We start from the raw sequence: 23,580 nt of genomic DNA, 5'->3' as shown, positions 1-23,580 counted from the left end.
AGAATCATGGGCCAAGCTTCCTTCCCAGTGTAACCCAACACTGCCACCAAAAACAGACCATCAGACAAATGCAAGAGGAAACAGACTGGATTTATAGGCCTCTTCATTTGAAAATCAAACACTATAAAAGCATCTCATTCCAAGATCCAATGGAATGAGAATTAATTTTGCAAGACTAAATGGGACCAGTGAGGAAAATTTAATAGTGGTTTTGAGAAAACATCTTTTCTTTCTTCTTAATTTTTTACTAACCCTGTATCTGGCTCTAGTTGAGCAAATCAGAATGATAGACTCTGAATGGTATGTTGTTCCTACGGATCCTTCTGAGTTCAGGAAAAATATTCTCTGGGAAACCTTAAATCTAGCTTATAAACTACGGCAGATTGTATTTTCCAAATCCAGACTTTATTTCAAAAAATCTCTCTCTTCCTACATGTTCTCCACAGTTACCAAGTCACCCCTCCATCAAGAGGCGGGGTCTTTTCCTATCCCCTTGAATCTGGGCCGGCTCATGACTGCTTTGACCATCAGAGCATGGCGAAAGGAACATCATATGAATCCTGAGAGCTTCTGCCTGCTTCTCTTGGAACATTCACTCTGAGGGAAGATAGCTGCCATCTAGGAAGTCCAACTACCCTGAGATGGCCACACTAGAGAGCTACACACAGGCACTCTTGTCACCAGCCCCTGCTTGCTGGTCATTCCCACCATGGCACCGGCCCATGACAGAAGCCATCTTAGATTTTCCAAACCAGACTCTGTCAGTTGAGTTTCAGTGAGTGATCTTGGTAATGTCATGGGCAACAAAAGAGTTTTCTCCAAGTCTTGGCAAAATTCCTGATCAGCAGAATTTATGAGCACCTAAAAATCATTGTTCTTTTACATTGATAAGTTTGGAGTAGTTTGTCATGCAGCAAAAGTAACTGAAACGTAAACTAGTAAATCATTAGTATAATTCAAAGATGGTAATTGTGTAGAAAATACAGCACAATGATTGGCCTTGTCTGCAAAACTAATCAGAACAATGGTCAAATATTATACAATATGTCTTTACTGAGTTCTTTTACTTTATATGACAATGTAATTATTTGCATAGGCTCAATAAGAATCAATCCTCCTCCCTACCAGGATATAATTAGAGAAAAATAAAATGGTAGCCATGACCATGCCAGAAATGTTTCATTTAATGGTAAATCCCATTTAATTAGGCATGATAAGCCCACTAAGAAGGAACAAGGATTGCACTCCCTTTTGCGGAAACTGCTTCATAAACCTCCCGGGAAACTCCCCTGGTACCTCTGTGGCTTGTGGATTCTCCCATTTTACAAGTAGTAAAAGAATGTCACTTTCTGCAAGACCAGGAGCATTGGCAAATCTGGGGATCTTGGACTAAAAGAATAATTCTACAGTCATAGGTACCACAGGCAAAACCAACAGAGGCACACTGGATGGTTTCTGGGTCCTTACCTTGGACTATGTGAACTCTAAAGGCAAAAATATATATTTCTGCTACTATAGAAGTGATAGAAGAAACATACACACACACACACGACTCTAGGGTCCGAATCAAATTAACTCTCTAATCCTACCATCATGTGGTTCTCATTTTATTGAACATAAAACAGAAAAGATCTTTATGAGTTTGTTCACTAATGCTTCATTGTCCTTATGCAAATAAAACAGGTGAAATATAACAGAGCATTATACAAATGATACTGATACTGCATCAGAAAATTGTGGAGCAAACTTATTTGGTCAAATCTATGTCGTTAACTGCACAGATTTGATAATAGGTAAAAATTGAGAAAGTTAAACTGATATTTTTTAATTGATTTGAGAGAGAGAGAGAGAGCAACACTGATGTGAGAGAGAAACATCAACTGGTTGCCTCTGCACACACCCTGACTAGGTATTGAACCCGCAAACTAGGATGTGACCTGAACGAGAATCCACCACCCTTGGGTGCACAGGGAGATGCTCCAAACAGCTGAGCCACACCTGCCAGGGCTGAAACTGATATTTCTTACCTTACCCTAGTCCTCTGTTTACTGTAAACCAGTAAAATTTACATTTCTAAAAGCTTTGCATTTCAAGAGAGAAAGTCATGGAATTACAGGACATCCTAAAGCTTTTACACTGGAGATAAATTACAAAGAAGAGAAACATCCCGTTTTGGAGACTGAAATGTGTTATTTTAAATCGAAGCTATTTGAACTGTATGCAATCAGATTTACCTCATAATAATATAACTGTAAATATCACCGTCTCTATACATATTCTGCAAACCAAGTTGTTGTGAAAGCTAGTCTCCTTTGCATTGTGCTTTGTAAAATCTCAGCTCAGAGTTCAAATCAAAACTGATAAAAATACTTAATGTATTAATAATCCTGACTAACAATGATAATAGAATAACCTTATTATATGTGTGATGACTTTCAGCTTATCTTAATTCGATGGGTGACAGATATCCTTACAAAGAACTATAATTTCATCAAAGCAGTCAATCCTGAGAAAGCACTATCCATTGTTGGCAAAACATTTAGTTCCCTACTAAATTATATACAATCCTTCAAACTTTGTTCTATAGAACTTTGACTGATGAGTAGGCTGTCCTCCACATTCTGAAGGGATTGCATCTGAAGGTATAGAATCCCCAAGTCTACATAAAGACAGTGGAGAATTAGAAGGTGAGAGGAGCCAAGAAGTCCCCTATTTCCTTCGGTTGGCACGTGGTTTCCTATTCAATCTCCTTTCCTCTGCTTCTTTCAGTCAGATAGGGAAGAAGGAGGAATGAGTTTAACCCATTGGAATGAGCTAAAATGCTGAAATAGAGGAGACAAGTTGCCTCGTTAAACTAACTTGCTAGACTGGTTACCTGACTGAACTCTTACTGGTACAGAAAATGGTATCAGGAGTGGGGCCCAAAAACATAGGCTTCAGAGAACTTTTATTCTTTTCTTCATGTACAAAAGGGGTTGATTTCTAGAAAGAAAGAAAAAAATCAGCCTGCCCATTTTATATTTAGTGGAATAAATATTAACAATGATCTCAGCATATGAAATATACTCATATGTATTCAGTATTAGATACCAACTGAGATGTTATTATTTCTTTTTTAAATAAAATTTATTGGGGTGGTATTGACTAATAAAATTACATAAGTTTCAGGTGTACAATTCTATAACACATCATTTATATACTGCAGTGTGTTCACTGGCCCAAGTCAAGTCTCCTTCCTTCACCATTTATCCGCTTTACGCTCTTCCACCCCGTTCCCTCTGATAATCACCATGCTGCTGTGTTTCTCTATAAGTTGTTTTTTTGTTTTTTAATTTTATGTTTTTCTTTATTGATTTTAGAGAGGAGGGAAGGGAGAGGGTGAGATAGAAACATCGATGACAGAGAACATCGATTAACTGCCTCCTGCATGCCTCCTGCATGGGAATGAGCCCACAACCTGGGCATATACCCTGACTGGGAACTGAACTGGCAGCGTTTTGGTGCACAGGACAATACCCAACCAACTGAGCCACACTGGCCAGGGCCCATTTTTAACTTATGAGGAACCTCCATACTGTTTTCAATAGAGGCTACACCAATCTGCATTCCTACCAACAGTGCACAAGTATTCCCTTTTCTCAGAGGAGTTCTGTATTGGTTTGGTTTGATTTGATCCATGATGCAGTAGCATCACTATTAATCAAATAAATGCTGGTTGCTGATTATAATGAAGTATCTACTGAAGAAGCTTGTCAGAAATAAGGACGAAGACTGCAGAATGGCAGGGCTTCTTCTGAATGTACTGGAGCACTTACCAAAAGAAAACGACAAGCCCGGGTCTTGAAACCTTCAGCTCACATTTATGATCAGAGAAACAGAGAATTTCTATGGCAGCCCTAATAAAAACTTTTATGTCTTATAGCCACAGAGCTCACCTTGCAAACATCAGATTTAACTGGGCAGCTGCAGAATTATAATGTAAGTTGAATTCCACACAGACCCACCATGTTCCACGTAAAAGTGAAAGCACAAAATGAGAAAGAGTGAGACCTTGAGACTTGGGATAGGGGTATCTGGGTGGACTCAGCTGAAACTGAGAATCCTGAACCCCCAAACTACTCTGAGCCTCCCCTGCCAGTGTAAATAGAAGTAGCCTGCTCTGCTGTGTCTGGAGAGATTAGCTCTCCCTGGCTTCAAGAATCTATAATAACCTCACCATCTCCCTAAGGGTGGTTTTCTTGCAAGAGAATGCGTCTTCCGTTCAAGATCAACTGGACCATCCCTTACGGCCACCCATAACAGGATTACATCACACCATTCCCTGGGGAACAAGTAAGTACCAAATCTGATCCACAAGTAATAACTTACACACAAAAATAACTGCAAAATGTTGTTATTTTGTACTGGTAGAAAACTGGGACATCTGTGTGAGAATGGATTCGAAGAGGGTTAGATCAAGGAAAACAGAATATAACAGCAGATTGAACCATTTTTTGTATATGAGTCACTTACCAGAGATTTCAAATGTAATGGTTAGCTTATACAACAGAAAGGGACTCTGGCTGCCTAAAACTGGGACCCCGTAACAGCCTACACTGAATCCGACTGGACGTCACCCCTTGCCTGGCACAATGGACAGGCTTAAGGAAACAAGAATGTCAGAGTGGATTCATCACGAGTAACTTATACACACAACCTCTCCACACTATATCCCAAGAGGGTGCAGTTGATACTCCCTTCACTAAGGCTCCAGCTTCATAATCAGAGTACAGTCATATGGGCAAGAGATTATTAGCCTGGCCCTTTAATACCCTGCCAGTCGTAAAATTTGCCACAATGCTACAAAATAAGAACCTCTCCATTTTCTCTCTCTGGCTCCTTCTCTGTTTCCTTCATGGTACTTATTACACGTGGCAATTATTTATTTGTCTGGAGTTCTGTTTGTTGTTTGACCTATTCATTTCTTTTTTAAAAAATCCTCACCCAAGGACATTTTTCCATTTTTTGTTCAGATAGAGTGGGAGGAGAGAGAGAAACATCAACATGAAAGGGACACATCAAGTGGCTGCCTCCCGCACGACCCAACCAGGGCCAGGGACAAACTGCAACCGAGGTACGTGCCCTTAGCGGGAACTGAACCTGGGTCTCTCTGGACCGCAGGCCGATGCTCTAACCACTGAGCCAAACTGGCCAGGGCTTGATCTATTCATTTCCTCTGTCTCCTCCACTAGCACATAAATTCCACGAGAGTGAGGACTGCATCTACCTTGTTCACCACTGTATCCTGACGGCCTGGGACACAGACATTCAATGAAGATGTGTTGAAAGCATAAGCAGAGTTAGTCTGTCTTTGTCAACCTTAAATTGTGATCCTTCCTGCTCCTGGAGTAGATATGTTCATGAAAACATTATCCTCCCAAACAGATGATTTACATCTGAGTTGAAAACTTGAACAAGTGTATAAATCTCCTTAGAACGAACGACTGGGTCTGCTGACATTACTTCTTCCATTAAATTTATATTATTCCCAGGAAAAATATTTTTCAAAATTTTCAAGAAGGAAAACAACAAAGCAAAACTTTTCCTAATAATGAAGGTCAAGTCAATACCTTCACCATCTGTTCCATCATGAAAATGTGTGAACAGGATCCCATCTTACTCTAGAATCATATTTATGTCCACGGTCACGTGTCACCTCATATCATAAGTTAACTAGATTTTCAAATATCATTAAAGTAGGCCTTCTGACTTGTTAGCAATTTTTCTATAGGCTGGAGCACCTGCTGAAGGAGAATTATGAGGTAGTTCCTCTTGTTTCTGTGTTAAGCAGATGGTGGATTCATTTAGATCATAGCATTTCAAAATACAATATTCCATTTAATAAAAACCTTCTATTTTCTGCATAGGAACCGTTACCTTTGACGTGTAGTAGGTGATTGCATTAACAGTCAATTTTAGAGACTTACGGTCAAGATGACAGCGTACGTAAGCGTGGTATCGGGTCCTCCCACAACCACATCAAAGTTACAACTAAACTACAGAACAACCATCATTCAGAACCACCTGAAATTGAGCTGGATGGAAGTCCTACAGCTACGGAATTAAAGCAGCAGCCACATCCAGACTGTAGGAGGGCGGAGGGGACGGGCTGGGCCCACATCCACGTGTGGGGATACAAATCAGGAGGACACCTCGGCTGGGAAGGTCCTCCCTGAGGACTGAGGGGTCCCCATCCTACACCAGGTGCCCCGCTCAGGGTCCAGTGCCAGGAAGAGAATCCCCATCACTTCTGGCTGGAAAAACCAGCGGGAACTGAGGCTCAGGGAGGCTGAGGCGGCTGGAGCCCCAGGCAGTTCCTTAAAGGGCCCGCGCACAAACTTATCGGACTCTCTCCCTCTAAGCTTGGAGGGGAGGCAGCTCGAGGGGCACCAGAGACATACAGGGAAGAATTGAGCTGTTTGACACTGGAGCGAGGGCTGGAGAGGGGGCTTTCTCCAGGACAGACCAGCTGTCAGAGGCCTTTGTTCCTTTGGTGAACCCTTCCCGGGGACGGCAGACAGCTGCAATATTGGAGACTCCAGCAACCTGGCTCACACTGGTTGCCCCGCCCCACCCAACTTTCAGGCCCACCCAAGCTGTTGCCAGTTGCTTAACTATAGGATTGGCCTGTCTTGGATTCTGCTTCAGGTTTTCCTAAATTCTTTCAAACAAACAGCATCTGGTCTCAGATAGCCCCATACCTCTCATTAAGTAATACACAGAAACAAACACAGGGAGGCAGCCAAAATGAGGAGACAAAGAAACAGATTCCAAATGAAAGAAAAGAACAAAACACCAAGAAAAGAACTAAGCGAAATGGAGATAAGCAACCTAACAGATGTTGAGTTCAAAATACTGCTTATAAGGATGCTCAGTGAACTTAGTGAGGGCCTCAACAGCATAAAAAAGGACCAGTCAGAAATGAAGGAGGCATTAACTGAAATAAAGAATAATTTACACAGATTCAATAGTAGAGAACGTAAATCCAAGAAGCAAACCATTGATTTGGAATATAAGGAAGCAAAAAAGCCCAATCAAAACAGCAAAAAGAAAAATAAGCCAAAAAAATGAGGATAGTGTAAGAAGCCTCTGGGACAACTTCAAGCGTGCCAACATTCGCATCTTGGGGTGCCGGAAGGAGAAGAGAGAGAACAAGAAATCAAAAACCTGTTTGAAACAATAATGGCAGAAAACTTTCCTAACTTGGTGAAGAAAACAGATATACAAGTCCAGGAAGCACAGAGAGTCCCAAACAAGATGAACCCCAAGAGGCCCACACCAAGACACATCATCATCAAAATGCAAAAGGTTCAAGACAAAGAGAGAATCTTAAAAGCAGCAAGAGAAAGGCAGCTAATTACCTACAAGGGAGTTCCCATTAGGCTGTCAGCTGATTTCTCTTTTTTTTTTAATCCTCATTCGAGGACATTTTTTCATTTTTTGTACAGACAGAGTGGGCGGGAGAGAGAGGAAGAGAGAGAGAGGGAAACATCGACGTGAAAGGGACACATCGAGTGGCTGCCACCCGCACAACCAACCAGGGTCGGGGACAAACTGCAACCGAGGTACATGCCCTTAGCGGGAACCGAACCCGGGTCTCTCCGGACCGCAGGCGGACTGTCAGCTGATTTCTCAAAAGAAACTTTGCAGGCCAGAAGGGAGTGGCAAGAAATATTCAGAGTGATAAAAAGCAAGAACCTACAACTAAGATTACTCTATCCTGCAAAGCTGTCATTTAGAATCAATGGCCATATAAAGACTTTCCCAGACAAGAAAAAGTTCAAGGAGTTCATCACCACCAAACCATTATTATATGAAATGATGAAGGGTCTTTTTGAAGAAAAAGATAAAATATATGAACAAACAAAATGGCAATGAATACATATCTATTGACAATGGAATCTACAAACAAAATGAACAGGCACAACAGAAACATTCTCATAGATACAGAACATTTTGTTGGTTGCCAGATGGGAGGGGGGTTGGGAGAATGGGTGAAAAAGGTGAAGGGATTAAGAAGTACAAATTCACTGCTAGATGACAAACCTCAAAGGGAAAGGGGTTGGGGGGTGGGAAGAAATAAACCAAAGAACTTATATGCATAACCAATGGACACAGACAATAGTGTGGGAAAAGGTGGGAGGGGGCGGGAGTAGGGAGGAGAGGGGTCAATGGGGAAAAAATGAGGAACATCTGTAATTCATTCAACAATAAAGATTTTTTAAAAATGTCCTCCGGTAAGGATTTAAAAAAAACAGTCAATTTTTTACACACAAACACACACACACACACCACATTTTATTGCTACAAGACTTATAAACATGACTACAAGTACTGTAGAAAGAAACAGTAATAACCCCTAGCAAGGTAGCTCAGTTGGAGTGTCATCCCATGCACCAAAATGTTGTGGGTTCGATTCCAGGTCAGGGCACAAACCTAGGTTGCAGTTCGATCACCGTTTAGGGCACATGTGGGAGGCAACCAATCAATGTTTCTCTCTCACACCAATATTTCTCTCTTTCCCTTCCTCTCTCTAAAGTCAATAAAAACATTCCTCAGGTGAGGATTAAAAAAAAAAAAAAAATAGTAGCAAGATCCAGGCATTATGCTAAATTCACCTACTATCTAAGTAACTACACCTCAGGCTCATTAGTGTCACAGCTTAATTCAAATTCACACCTCAGCAAAATTACAAATACTCTAGGTCTTGGACCTTCAGGGTGACATTTACATAGTTGAAATCTTGAAAGTTAAAACCCTTAAATGCCAAAGATTTCTCATATATCTATATACCACATGCTCACCTTTGTAAAGATCTGAGCTCTCAGCAGCGTTAAAAAATTTTTAACTCACTTAATATTAGGCATCTATAAAGATCATTTTTCACCTAAAAATGAAGTACATGTATGTGCAATCTGTCCCATAGAACGAGGAATGGTCCAGAAAGAACTAATAACAAAAAATACATACCTCACAAGGATGCTTAAAGGATCAAAGGGGAATAATACATGTGAGGGAATGAATAAATAATAAAGCACCATACAAATGTTAGTAGTAGCCCAGCCGGTGTGGCTCAGTGGTTGAGCATCAACCCATGCACCAAGAGGTTGCCGGTTCGATTCCTGGTCAGGGCACATGCCCAGGTTGTGGGCCCAATCCCCGGTGGGGAGGCATGCAGGAGGCGGCCAATCAATGTTCTCTCTCATTGATGTTTCTATCTCTGTCTCCCTCACCCTTTCCTCTCTAAAAAAATCAATAAAGAAAAATAATTTTTTAAAATAAATGTTAGTAGTAGATGGTAATATTAATAAAATTACAGTACATTGTACACTTTAAACTTACATAACTTTATATGTCAATTATGTCTCAATAAAGGTGGGAAAATATAGTAAAATACTGTAGAAATCCTCTCTTTTCAAAGAATGAAGGTAGTTTGTTAGTTGGCTACTTAGAGAAGTCAATTAAAGCAAGGAATCCTGCAAAATGCTAATATACATTATAACCATTTTGTTTTCATTTAAATCATGTATCAGCATAATTCGTTCACCAATCCTGTGCAGGCCCAAGGTCTTATCTTTGAGTGGTGATATGCTGTCTGGAATTCCAGTCTTTCTTGCCATAAACCACACCCACAAGGCATCATTTATATGTGGCTGTTCCAGTTGTTTCAAAATACAGCAAAGGCTTCAACACAAATGAAATAATCAGAGAGCAAGTTTCTTCGTACTTTTTATAATTCCTTCCAATGTTTTGCACTTATCTTGTAAGCATCTAATTCCACAGCCAGTTTCTAAAAGAACTCGCTTTTCTCATTTTTATTCAGAGCACTCAACTTAGTTTTTACAGAAATAACTCCCCTTTTTACACCAAGATTGTTGCATCAGTTTACAGAATATTTAATAACACATGCACCCAGCATAAGTGAGTTTGGGAACAAGCACAACTGGCTCTTAATAAGTAAATGATTGACTTGTGGATGTAAAAGTGCACAAGTAGCCCTGGCCGGTTTGGCTCAGCGGTTAGAACATCGGCCTGCGGTCCGGAGAGACCCGGGTTCGGTTCCCACTAAGGGCACGTACTTCGGTTGCAGTTTGTCCCCGGCCCTGGTTGGTCGTGCGGTGGCAGCCACTCGATGTGTCCCTTTCACATCGATGTTTCTCTTTCTCTGTCTCTTCCTCTCTCTCCCTCCCACTCTATCTATACAAAAAATGGAAAAATGTCCTCGGGTGAGGATAAAAAAAAAAAAGTGCACAAGTATCTGCGCTGCTGGGTAGCTCAGTTGGTTAGAGCAGTGGTTCTCAACCTCCCTAATGCCACAACCCTTTAATATAGTTCCTCATGTTGTGTGTGGGTGTATCTGCATGTGGGCGGGCCACCTGGAGATGGATGGAGGAGTGGGATCTGGGTTCCTAAGACCATCGGAAATATGTGTTTTCCAATGGTCTCAGGCGACCCCTATGAAAGGGTCGTTCAACCCCCAGAGGGGTCACGACCGACAGGTTGAGAAGCACTGGGTTAGAGCGTTGCCCTGATACACCAAGGTTGCAGGTTTGATCCCGGGTCAGGGCACATACAAGAATCAGCCAGTGAATGCATAAATAGGTGGAACAACAGATTGATGTTTCTCTTTGTCTCTCTCCATCTTCCTCTGTCACTCTCTCTCTTTCTCAAATCAATAAATAAAGGGGTAAAGTGCATAAGCATCACACTGAGAAGCCTACTAGCCCCAGGCCCCATACTGGGAACATGAGTCAGTAAGTTTTACCAAGTATAGGGCTAACACTGGTTTATCCATCTGGTTGGTAATTAGCTGTCAATTTAAAAAGACTTTGCCAATATAGTTCAGGTCTCAAGCACAGCTCACTAAGAAGAAAGTTGAAAATGGTTTCCCGGTCACATGTAGTATATATGCTACCTTTTGTATTTTTCTTCAATCATATATGATACACTTTAGAGACAATAAAGTCAATGAATAAAAAAAACCCACAAGAATACTGAAATGAAGCAACAGAAAATGTATAAATAGAACATGATAAAATAATCAGAGTATTTGATTCCTGACAAACTAAATGAGTCAGTAAAAGGCATTTTAAGCAAATTACAATAGCCCTATATTAATTTTTAAAAACTGATGATCCACCTTTAGAATAGCCTGTTAACAGAATGAGACAGAAGCTTGTGCATTCATTTTTCTAATCAGGAGGGGAGGGTGATGTGAGAACTTACTTATTTCACTGGAAACCTGGTTCAGTTTATCCTGTGACCTGCTGATAAGGACAAGCTTCATTCCACACTTCGCTAACTGAAATGGTAAAAGAGACACCAAACAGTTGAATCATACCTGTGCATTTCATTTGAAAACAGACATTAGATATATTCTCATTTTAAGAAAACCTGACCATAAGATAATCCAAATTAAAAAACAAACAAATAAGCCTAAGTGCAATGAATGGACAATCCAAAATGAAGACTATACAAAAGGATCCCCAAAGGGGCATCTTTTAAATCAAGCTCGTATATAAATGTCAAAGGGTTTTAGTAGGAAGACTGTTACTTTTCATTTTCTATCCATCTACTCTGTATGAGTGTTTAAAATCACAATTATCTATCGCTTCTATAATTTAATAGTTAACCTTAAAAAATGTTTTTATTTAGACTGCATACATAAACACTGGAGGAATGGCAAAGAAAACTATAGTTAAAATGTTAGGAATTCCTAAAAATAGAATCTATCTTAAATTTTTATTTATGCATTTTACTTTATAGACAACAAAGGCAAACTAAGAAAGTTAATTGGATAAATCAATAAAGATTTTCCTGAAGAGCACCTTCTGTGTACTACCTAGCACTGTATAAGTGCTGCATAGCATGAATAAGATTTACAGGAATGTGGTTTCTACTCCAGAGATGCATAAATATAGGGGCAGAGGAAAAACACTAACATCCACAAAAGTTTTCAGTGAACTATTCCAGACAGTATATAAATGAGCAATAAATTAGCTGCTATGAACTATTAGTGATTTACTAAACTAATATTCCAATCTTAAATCCTAAAGTTGGTTTTTATTAAGTAATAAGTGATATTGTAAATGAGAAGATATAGAACATTTTTTTAATAAAAATAACAAAGTTGGGCAATAATTTGTTAAATTACTCTGCTGTAAAACCACTAAAGAACCCATGAGTCCAAACTGATATGCTGTTGTTGGTTTTTTTCAATTAACAGGGGAGGGAGGATAAGGGATAGCTTTTATTTGTAGAAAAACAGCATCTAATAAGTGTAGAAGGAAAGATATCATCAGAAAATTGCCATTTTTAAACCACCACAGTAATAACTAATAGAGGCAAAAATCTTCAATGGATGTTAAAACCACTGGGTGAAAAATTGTTGGGAAATGGGATATTTATACAGTCTCAAAGTACCACCCTACATATTACTTATTCATTACAAAGGGGAAAGGTACCTTTATAATAGAGAATTATGGTGGGCAGCCTTTGTCTTAACATAATAATGAAACAAGTAGACTTCTTGTGCCACCTGATAAGATAAAGTCAGGACACAATAGCACCTATGTGGCATTCCTGCTAAAAAACATTTAACCGGAATCTAATCATGAGGATACAATCAGACAAATCCAAATTGAGAAACCTTTTATAAAACAACCGGCCTGGATTTTTTTTAAATGCCAGTTACAAAAAAACAACAACAACAAAAAACACAAAAAGCTAGGGAACTCTTCCAGTCAAGAGACATGACACCTAAATGCAATGCATAATCCTTAACTGGATGTGGACGCACAAATCAAAGAGCTATAAGAAAGGTTTGGGGGACAATGGGGAAATTTGCTTATGGGCTGTGTGTTATACAAATAGTATTGTATCAGGTTGAACTTTCTATCTATGACCACTATACTGTGGTTATAAGGGTGAACATTCTAAGTCTTAGAAAATTCAGGCTGAAACATTTAGGGGTGAATTGCTATGTCTGTAACTCACAAATGGTCCATCCAAATTATAATTATAATAAAGAACATTCAATGTAGAAAATGATAGTAATTGATGAATCCAAGTGAAAGGTATATATGGGTGTTCATTATATTCTTCTTGCAACTTTTCTGTAATTTTGATATTCAAAATACAAAACTGGGAAAACAAAGGAGGATTAAAAAAAAAAAAAAAACCCTTGGGACTGACATATTGGAGAGGCGGTAGACCTGCCAGGATCCTCATCACAAGTGGGCAGTGTCACAGGCTGTGGGTGCCTTTGAGGAACTGGGAGGCTGGGAAGCTTGCCTGAAGAGTACTGTCAAGGTTCCCGATTTGTATGATGGTCTTCAAACTATTATGGTTTCCTATCCTTTTATTACATTACAGAAAATTTGAATCCTTTGCCTTTGTCTGCCAATATCTTTCTGTTGATCACAGTCCTTCTTATGAAAGTGATACTCTAAACTGGCCTAGAAATATAACCTATATAATAATACATACACCCTTTGGAAAATAGTTCAAAACCAAGGACTGTCCAATACATGCAAATAAAAAGAGAAACTAGACTGCCTTCTCTTAGTAATATTTTTTCTGAACTATCTCCTCAGGCAAGGGCAACAAACAAACAAAAATCAACAAACGGGGCTACATCAAACTAAAAAGGTTTCGTGCAGCAAAGGATATCATCAACAAACAAAAAGACAACATACTGAATGAAAATACATATTCCCCAATGATACATCTGATAAGGGGTTAATACCCAAAATTTATGAAAAACTCATATAACTCAACACCAAAAAAATAAGCATTCTAATTAAAAAACTGGAGGACCTGAATAGACACTTCTCCAAAGAGGATATACAAATGTTCAATAGACAAAAAAGATGCTCAACATCATGAATCATCAGAGAAATGCAAATTGAAACTACAATGAGATAGCACCTGACACCTGTCAGAATGGCTATCATCATCAAATCAACAAACAAGTGTTGGCGAGGGTGGAGAAAAGAAAACCCTCATGCACTGTTGATGGGATTGCAGACTGGTACAGCCACTATGAAAAACAGAACGGAGGTTCCTAATATAATTAAAAATAGAATTACTTTATGACCCAGCAATTCCACTTCTGGGTATATATATGAAGAAATCCAAAACACGAATTCAAAAGATATATGTACCCCTATGTTCATTACAGTGTAATATGTACAACAGCCAAGATGTGGAAGCAATCCAAGTGCCCATCAATACATATGTGAATAAAGAAGATGTGGTAATGTACACACTGGAATATTACTCAGGCATAAAAAAAATAATGAAATCTTATTTGCAACAAAATGGATGGACCTAGAGTATATTATGCTAAGTGAAATAAGATAGACCAAAAAAAACCAAATACCATATGCTTTCATTTACGAGTGGAATCTAAAACATAAAACAAAACAAAAACAGACTCATAGATACAGAAAACAAACTGAGAGTTGGCAGATGGAAAGGGGCTTGAGGGGAATGGGTGGAAAAGGTAAAGGGATTAAGAAATACAAATGGGTAATTATAAAATAGTCATGAGGATGTAAAGTACAGCATAGAGAATATAGTCAGTAATGTTGAATTAACGAACTATGTATGGTGCCATGTAGGTACTGAAATTATCAGAGGAATCACTTAAAATTATATAATTGTATAACCACTATATTGCACACCTGAAACCAATACAAAATAATTTTAACTGTCAACTGTAACTGAAAAAATAAAATGTAAACAAATAAATAGAAAGCAAAAACTGTTCATACTTATACAATATGAAATAAAATTACACTGAATTTTTCACATTTCCAACTTACTCATTTTTTTGTTTGTATTTTTAATACCAAAAAAAAAAGGTCTTGAAAATGACCTACCTCTTCTGCATATGATTTTCCAATTCCATCAGTACTACCAGTGACAACTGAGAAAAGAGAAAAAGGAATAGTTTAGTTTAAGAATTACAATGACGATCTGATCACACATAGTTAGGAGCCACCAATTAAAGACTAGAGGACCTGTGTAAGACTTTGATGGAAATTTGAACCACCTGGAGCAATACCAGTGGTTCAAACTGAGCTCTGAAAACCCCCCACAATGGCTAAAATGAAAAAGACTGCAATACCAGTTGTTAATGAGGATATGAAGCAACTGGAACTCTCATATACTATTGGTGGCACTGTATTTCTGAAGTGTAATCATTTTGGAAAAACTATTTGGCATTATGTCCAGAATTAAACATATGCCTACCCTATGACCTAGCAATTCCCAAGAGGTAAGACTCTCATGGTAGCTTAATTCATGCATAGTAGGTAAACATGCCCCAATAGTAAGCTACAGGAAAATAAGTATATTGAAGTACATTCACACATGGAATACTAATTAGCAGTAAAAAAGAACAAATTACTGATATATGCAAAACATGAACAAATCTCAGACATGATGTTGAGTGGAAAAGCCTGACATAAAAGTATATATGCTGTTATGATTCCATTTATGAGGGTAAAAAAGGACAAAACTAATTTATGATAATACAACTCAGAATATTGGTTACCTCTGGGTAAGGGAGTAGATAATAGTGAAGGGGCAGTACGGGATACTTAAGAAAATATTCTCCATCTTGATATATATATATATATATATATATATATATACACACACACACACATATATATATAATTTCACTGAGCTGTATACACTTAAGTACACACTTACTGTCTCTGTTATACCTCAATAAACTAATTTTAAAAAATTATAGGTAGTTGCCCTGGTCGGTTTGGATCAGCAGTTAGAGCGTCAGCCTATGGATCAGATAGACCCAGGCTCCGTTCCCACCAAGGGCATGTACCTCGGTTGCAGTTTGTCCCCGGCCCCGGTTGGGGTTGTGTGAGTGGCAAACAGTCGATATGTCTCTCTCTTCCTCTCTCCCTCCCTCTCTCCCTCCAGCTCTATTTGAAGATGGATGCAAAAATATCCTCGGGTGAGGATTAAAAAATATATATATTATAGGCAGTAAAACAATTGAATAACATTTTCTTCTATGAAAAAGCATATTCCTCTTGTAAGCTCAGAACACTTAGGCAGCAGACACATTTGATCATTATAATGGGTTAGGCTACACCATAGTATCTCATCTCAGAAATACTGAAACCATGTTTGTTACAAATTCAGAGCACAGCTGTCTGCTCCAAAAGGTTAGAGATGCTCCCCAAACCTCTCTATGAGTTTTTACAAATCATTTCCAGAGTATGGAAAATTAGTAATGGTGTAAATTAGGAGTTTCTTGTATTTGTTTCAAAACCACTACTTTCAAATTCCATGATATGGCCTCTACTTTTACTATTCAGAAGTATATCAAACACGTCCCTATTCTTCCTAGCCATGTCGTTCATAATCTTAGATTCTCATCATGCTCCTGCTTGGCCTTCATCTTTCCAGTTTCAAATAACTTTTTAGAATTAAAAATGGTCAAACATATCCAAAAATAAAGAGAACAGCGTAACAAACTCCCATGCACACGTGCCCCAGCTTCACCCATCATCAACCTGAGTTTAATCTTGCCTTATCTATATCCCCACCAGCTTCCTCCCACCTCAGATTATTTTTAAATGAATCCCAAACAGTACATCACTTCATTCATAAGTATTTCAGTATGTATGTTATTAAAAATAACCACAATGTCATTAACATATTCCAAAAATGTAAACAATGATTCCCTGACATCAAATGTTCAATCAGTATAGAAATTTCTTCAAAGTTTCAAAAAACTTCTAATAATTTGGTCAAATCTGGATTCAGTAAATTCCACACCTAAAATTGGTTAATGTCTATTAAACCTCTTTTAGTCTACAGGTTCTATCTATCCATCTATCTATAAATCTAAATCTATTTATCTATTTAATCCCCACCTCTCTCCCTCTCCCCTCCCTCCATTTTCTCCCTCCCTTTGTTTCCTCCTTATTTGTTGAAGATATCAGGCCACATGTTTCACTTTCCCAGCCTGGCATTTGCTCATTGCATTCTCCTGACGTCACTTAACAAGTCCTTCTGTCCACCAGTGGTTGGCTATAGATGCTTGATCAAATTCAGATTTGATTTTTGGTAAGAATACTTTACAAGTAATTATGCATATTTGCACCAGGAAATGTATTTCTAGTTGTCTTCCTTTTTTGCTTTATTAGCAGCCATTGATGACATATTTCATCAGAGATTGCAAAATGGTAATATTTAAATTCTATCATTCCGTCTTCATTTATTAGCTGGAATATTTCCATAAAGAAATGACTCATTAATTTTTAGTTACAATGATACAGAATTTGCATGGGAACACAAGATAAATGTTTCGTTTTTTCCTCTTTGTTTTCAAAATAAATTGGTTTCCTAGCATCTTCCAAAGGTAATCCCTGTGTTTTTATTATTGTAGTTTTATTTATAAAAACATTATTAATATATGGATTTAAACATTTATAGTAGAACCAATATGAAAATAAGCATCATATGAAAGTTTCTCCAACCTCACGATCAATTCAACTGTATATTTCTGTAACATTTTATCTCCTGAGTATTTTGTAGGAGCTGAGGAGTATATGGGGACCCAAATTTTATACTATATTCCTGTTACTGATTCACTAATGTTTCACACATGAAGGATAAACATCTCCTAATGTTTCCAATTCTCTCCTTTTTCTTCTGTGATAAATGTGTTGCTCTCTCCAAGATCCCCAGGACCTCATCTCTTCTCCTTTTCCTTCAAAGCCTTGTTCAAGCTCCACTAACTCCACTCTTCCAGATCACTTCAAACAAAGAAAACCTCTCTCGCCTCTCAACTCCCACAGCTCTGTACATGCATCCTCTTCTGGCACTTACGACTCTACTTTGAATTGCATTTCCTCACATGTACATGCCTTAATTCTATCAGATTCCAGGCTCCCTGTTATGTGACATGCACAAGGTAGGTGCTTAGTAGACATTTGATGAATGCATGAATGATGCTCAGCAGTTTGCGTTATAAACTACTAAACACGCTATTTCGACTGTCTCCTGAGAACCTGCTTTCACTAAGTTCACCACTCTACAAGTAGAGTACCTTACGCTCTCCTAACCTACCTGCCACTCATCTATCTATTTACAGTCTTTTGTACCTACATTATTCTGTTTATTCTGTACAACTGTGAAGCAAGCAAATCCTATATGAATACAGCAGTGAATCAATGTCGATATCAGATTTCTCTGATTAGGGTCTTAAAAGTCCCTTAGTAAGAAAATGCTCAAGAATTAAACGACAACAAAGTCGCTCCATATAACACATCCAGAATTTCTGGCTATGATATACACATTTCAAAAGAATATAGATTAGTGCGTGTGTGTGTATGCCTTTGTTCTCAAGTCACGTGGTAGGTAGTATGTTCGCAATAATATACAAACATAACCAAGTCATCTGCTAAACTTCATTCAATTATAAAAGTTTTACTCGAGGCAAAAAAATTTAAATTTGTTTATTAAGATATGGAGGATGGGGAGACAAAAATTGTCCAGCTTTTGCTTTTAAAATATATATTCTTTGCTTTAAAGCTACATATTCTCCAACAACAGTAGCCGAGATAGAAAAATCCCAAATAAGTTCAATAATTTTTTTATTTTTATAATATAATTTGTGATTCTCACTATTAAAATGATACCATATTGTTTGAGGAATCAACTCTTCATCATTAATTTTAGCAATCTAACCAAAGCACACAATCTTAAATCAAGAGTCTTGTGGTTGCACCCTGGCCGGTTTGGCTCAATGGTTAGAGCATCGGCCTGCAGACTAGAGAGTCCCGTGTTCGGTTCCCACCAAGGGCACGTACCTCAGTTGCAGTTTGTCCCCGCCCAGGTTGGGGTCATGTGCGTGGCAACCATTCGATGTGTCTCTCTCTCTTCCCCTCTATCCCTCTTGTTCTAGCTGAAGATAAATGCAAAAATGTCCTCAGGTGAGGATAAAAAAAAGAGTCTTGTGGTTGCTTCTGAGGTGCTGGGGGAAGGACAGAAAAGAGATTACTAATTTTTATTTTTCTTACCATTAATCATATGCAGGTACTGCCTTTCTAAAAAGGAAGTCTTTTTCTACTTTTGAAGAACTCTTCATCTACTCCAGTTTCCCAAAATATCAGTGTAGCAATGCTTAAAAAAGTGTTTCCCAAGTCACTTAATATTTTCTTAAAACTGATTTTTTAAAATAAAATGTAATAGAAAACATTTACTTGATTACTATTTACTTAATTATTTGATAATTATAAAAGACCACCAGTTTCAATTAATATAAATAGAATCTTAGTGTAAAATGTGTATATATACATACCTATTAAGTTTTTTAAAATTATTTTTTCTTTATTAATTTGAGAGAGAGAAATAGAAACATCAATGAGAGAGAACATCAAGTGGCTGCCTCCTGAACGCCCCCCACTGGGGATCAGGCCCACAACCTGGGCATGTGCCCTGACCAGGAATCGAACCGCAACCTCTAAGTGCATGGGTCAACGCTCAACCACTGAGCCACACAGGCTAGGCTAACTATTAAATTTTTTAAATGTTCATCAGTGCAGTACCTAAGATCATCTCTTGATTTTTATTTTGGGAAACAGTGATCTAAGCACTATCACCCAGATATACCTACCATCTTGCAATGAAAACCAAATGAAACAAAGACCAGCTCCCAATTATCCAAATTAGCAGTGCCTGTTTTTTGTGGTTTCGTAAAATGAAAATATTAAACTTGGCCAGTGTAGCTCAGTGGTTGAGCATTGATCCATGCACCAAGAGGTCACCAGTTCGATTCCCGGTCAGGGCACATGCCCAGGTAATGGGCCTGATCCCCAGTGGGGGGCATGCAGGAGGCAGCAAGTCGATGTTCTCTCTCATCGATGTTTCCATCTCTCTCCCTCTCCCCTCCTCTCTCTCTCTAATCAATAAAGAAAAAAAAATTCTGTTAATGAAAATATGAAGCACTCACAGCCACAATGATATAAGATGAAATGTGCAAAAACAACCCAAGAGACTATCCTTTGTATATTATATGCACATCTGGGCCAGAACCTACTGTCTTCCTAAACATCCATTCTTCCCTTCCTTCTCTGTAGCAACCGTGGCCTGAAATACAGATTGCATCTTCCAACCTCCTTAGCAGCTAGGTAAGGCTATGTGATTAAATTCTAGAAATAACATGCAAGCAGTGTGGTGAACGACTTTGAGAAAGGTTGTTTAAAGGAAGCTGACTCCAGCCCTGGCCGGTTTGGCTCAGCGATCAGACTGTCAGCCTGCGGACAAGAGCTCTGGGTTCAGTTCCCGCTAAGGGCATGTACCTCGGTTGCAGTTTGTCCCTGCCCAGGTTGGAGTCATGTGGGTGGCAACCAGTCGATGTGTCTCTCTCACATCGATGTTTCTTTCTCTCTTTCTCTCTCTCTATCTCTCTCTCTCCCTTCCCTCTCTCCCTCCTGCTCTATCTGAAGATAAATGCAAAAATGTCCTTGGGTGAGGATAATAAAGGGAGGGAGGGAGGAAAGAAGCTGACTCAAGAGGAGAGGCCCCTTTTTGCTCTTCATTTAGCCAATTCAAAACCCATGGCTGTAGCTCTAGCAGTCTTGAACAATGAAGTAACCTTGAGGGTAGAAGCCATGGGTTAAGATGAAGGAACATACTCAAAGGGATCAAGGTTCCTGCCTGATAACTCCATGAAATTACCACGCCACTTTTTAAAAACGAATCGTTTTGTTTTTTATTGCTGACCACTAAGAATCAGACATATAGAAAAATTATAGTCTTCTTTAAACTGGGTGAAAAATAAACTTCTCTATTGTTGAAGTCACTATTACAGGCCCAGAAAAGCAAGAGTAAGCTGTCAGTAAAGTAAATTATTAAAATAAAATGTTTAGTATTTACATCATTATAAGAATATTTGCTCAAGGTATTTCACTGATATTATCCAATTAATTCTCACAACAGCTATCACCTCAATCCAAGCTATCACCCCAACACACAAGGACTTGTGCAGTGAACCTTTCAGTCCCTCCTCACTCAGTTCATGCTATACACAGTTCAGAATCATCTTTCTGAAACACTATTTTTTATGATCTCATTCTCCTGTCAAGAAGTGACAATGTTTCCCTATTGCCAGTTACATAAAACTTAAAGCTTCTCGCCATTCACTTCTCCCCACCGCCACCACCTGGGCTACCATCATTCATCTCCCACAAAACCACTGCAACCGCCTTCTAACTAATTCACCTGCTCCCATTCTTATTCCTCCCTGACTCATTCTCCACACTGCAGCCAAAGTGATCACTCCAAAGGGCAAATCTGACATCTTGTCCCTGCCCTGACAGCTTCCCACTGCCTTTATTCTTTACAAGGTCTTCCACGAGCTGACCTTAACACCCATCATTTTCCTCCGACCACTGACTGCCCAGGTCATGCTGAAATGTTTCCAGTTCCTCCAAGGTAATAGTCTCTCTCTTTACAAATTCTGTTCCCTCTGTTCCCAGTGTCTCCAACCAGTGTCTCCCTCCCATCCTTGAGATCTTCAGTTGAATATTTTCTCTCCCATTGAGCTTTCCTTAACCTCTAGACTAAGAGGATCTCAAAACTCTGTCCCCATTCATCATAGGGGTTTCCATAAAGGTCTGGGTCACCATTGGTGACCATAAAAATAAAAAAGTTATTTTTACCAGCAAAGATGGGTGTATTCAAGACTAGCAGAGAATTGCAATTTGGGACAATCATACTACATCAAAAACTACAGGCAAGTCCAGCAAACAAGAGAGAATCGTTACTTTATAGAGAAAAAGGAGTAAGTTAGGACAGGGTGTTTTAAATGAAAATCATGAAGGAAAGTGAGAGTTCAGAGTGGTGATGGCTTCCCATTGGCTGAGTTGCAAGGGTTCCTATTGGCTAGGCTTGTTGCTAGGCAAGGAGAGAAATCGTCCTTCATCCACTGAGGTAATAAAGTAGAGACACATCTTGTTGGAAATACAAAGTACATCTCTTCCCTGTAATGATCACTTCTTCCTATTAGGGTGTGTAACTGAAATGAAGTGGTAGGGTTCAACAGCTCCCCTTCAGGCCTCCTTATTTCATTTAAAATAAGGTTTCCTTTATGCATTTTCACACCACAGTCTACCTGCTAGCACAGTGCCTGGCAAAAGCAGATGATAAATAAAATTTTGCTGGATAGATGAATGAGTGAATTTTGCTGGATAGATGAATGAGTGAATGAGACTATGAATGAAAAACTAGCCTCTTATGACACTATCCACTGCTTTATCCACTCTTTTTTTTTTTTTAAGAAATAATGTCCAGTCACCTACTGTACACAACCCAATATGCTCTCTTCAACCCCTTGCAACATCAAAAATCAGTGATCTCTGTCCTGGTCGGTTTGGCTCAGCTATTAGAGCGTCAGCCTGCAGTCCAGAGAGACCAGGGTTCAGTTCCCGCTAAGGGCACGTACCTCGGTTGCAGTTTGTCCCCGGCCCTGGTTGGTCATGTGGGTGGCAGCCACTCTATGTGTCCCTTTCACGTCGATGTTTCTCTCTCTCTCTCTCTCTCTCTCTCTCTCTCTCTCTCCCTCCCTCCCTCCCTCCCTCCCTCCCACTTTATCTGAACAAAAAATGGTCCTCGGGTGAGGATAAAAAAAAAAAAAATCAATGATCTAAAATAAAAATTTAAAAATTTAACAGAGAAAAGTTTCACTTTATAATAAATCTGTAGATACACATTTTCAAATGATTCTGATGCTGTCCTTGAGATGATTTTCAACGGTGGAGGGAACTACTTCTCTCATAATGTATCAGAGTGGATATGACGTGAATAAATCCAAAGCAGAATTAGGGGAAGGGAAGATGAACCATTTTGGTTTAGTAAAGCATGCCAAATCACCAAAGTAGTGATTTGTCACTGTTCTTGTCTTTAAGATTTACTTCTTAAATGAACACTGGGTGTTCTGTTTTCATTTTGCTATGAAGTAAGTAGATAAGTTAAGGTTTTTTTCAACAATACACAGAAAAAAGCTACAGGTATCGGCCATAATTGACAGCATCAGGTATTTCTCACCATCCTCTGGGTTGCTGGAGTACATACAATGGCCAGGGGCAGAATTGAGGTAGAGGTGGGAGGGAAATAAAAAAATGGTTTATGTCTTCATATATAAATATAACACCAGAACCCAAATTTGCAAGCCTTGGAGAAGATGGAAACTGACAAATAAAAAGAATGTCCCAACTTGGCATCCAAAATGTCTAGCTTGTTACAGATTACATAAAATACTGGCAACTGACCAGTATTAAAATCAGCTTCCAGATTTTATACAGTCAACAAAAATACTTTAGTTTGTATAGGTTAAAAATATTCTACTCTTTTTGTCCTCAACTTGCTAGGAACAGATATTTTTAGTAAGTACCCAATCAACTTATCAAAATCAAACATCAAAAATAGACTAGAATGGAGGAGCACTGGAAGCAAACATGCTATTTTTAGCTCTTCTGTCTATTCCCTGCCACT

The 23,580-nt window shown here is 38.7% G+C and overlaps 1 protein-coding gene across 1 annotated transcript in view; it reads right to left on the bottom strand.

Annotated features, from left to right (window-relative positions):
* The window catches only part of HSD17B12 (hydroxysteroid 17-beta dehydrogenase 12), a 159,874-nt gene that overhangs the window by 75,777 nt on the left and 60,517 nt on the right, over positions 1-23,580 (bottom strand). Inside the window, exons 2-3 of the mRNA XM_036258204.1 lie at positions 14,925-14,971; positions 11,266-11,341 (exon numbers count right to left, since the gene is read on the bottom strand). Of these exons, the coding sequence (XP_036114097.1) occupies positions 11,266-11,341; positions 14,925-14,971 (123 nt within the window). The remainder of the gene's footprint in view (positions 1-11,265; positions 11,342-14,924; positions 14,972-23,580) is intronic.

The sequence above is a fragment of the Molossus molossus genome, unplaced genomic scaffold (assembly GCF_014108415.1).
Source record: "Molossus molossus isolate mMolMol1 unplaced genomic scaffold, mMolMol1.p scaffold_m16_p_13, whole genome shotgun sequence".
NCBI classification, from domain to species: Eukaryota; Metazoa; Chordata; class Mammalia; order Chiroptera; family Molossidae; genus Molossus; species Molossus molossus.
Note: the sequence above shows the minus strand (reverse complement) of the source record. Positions and strands in the feature narration are given on the sequence as shown.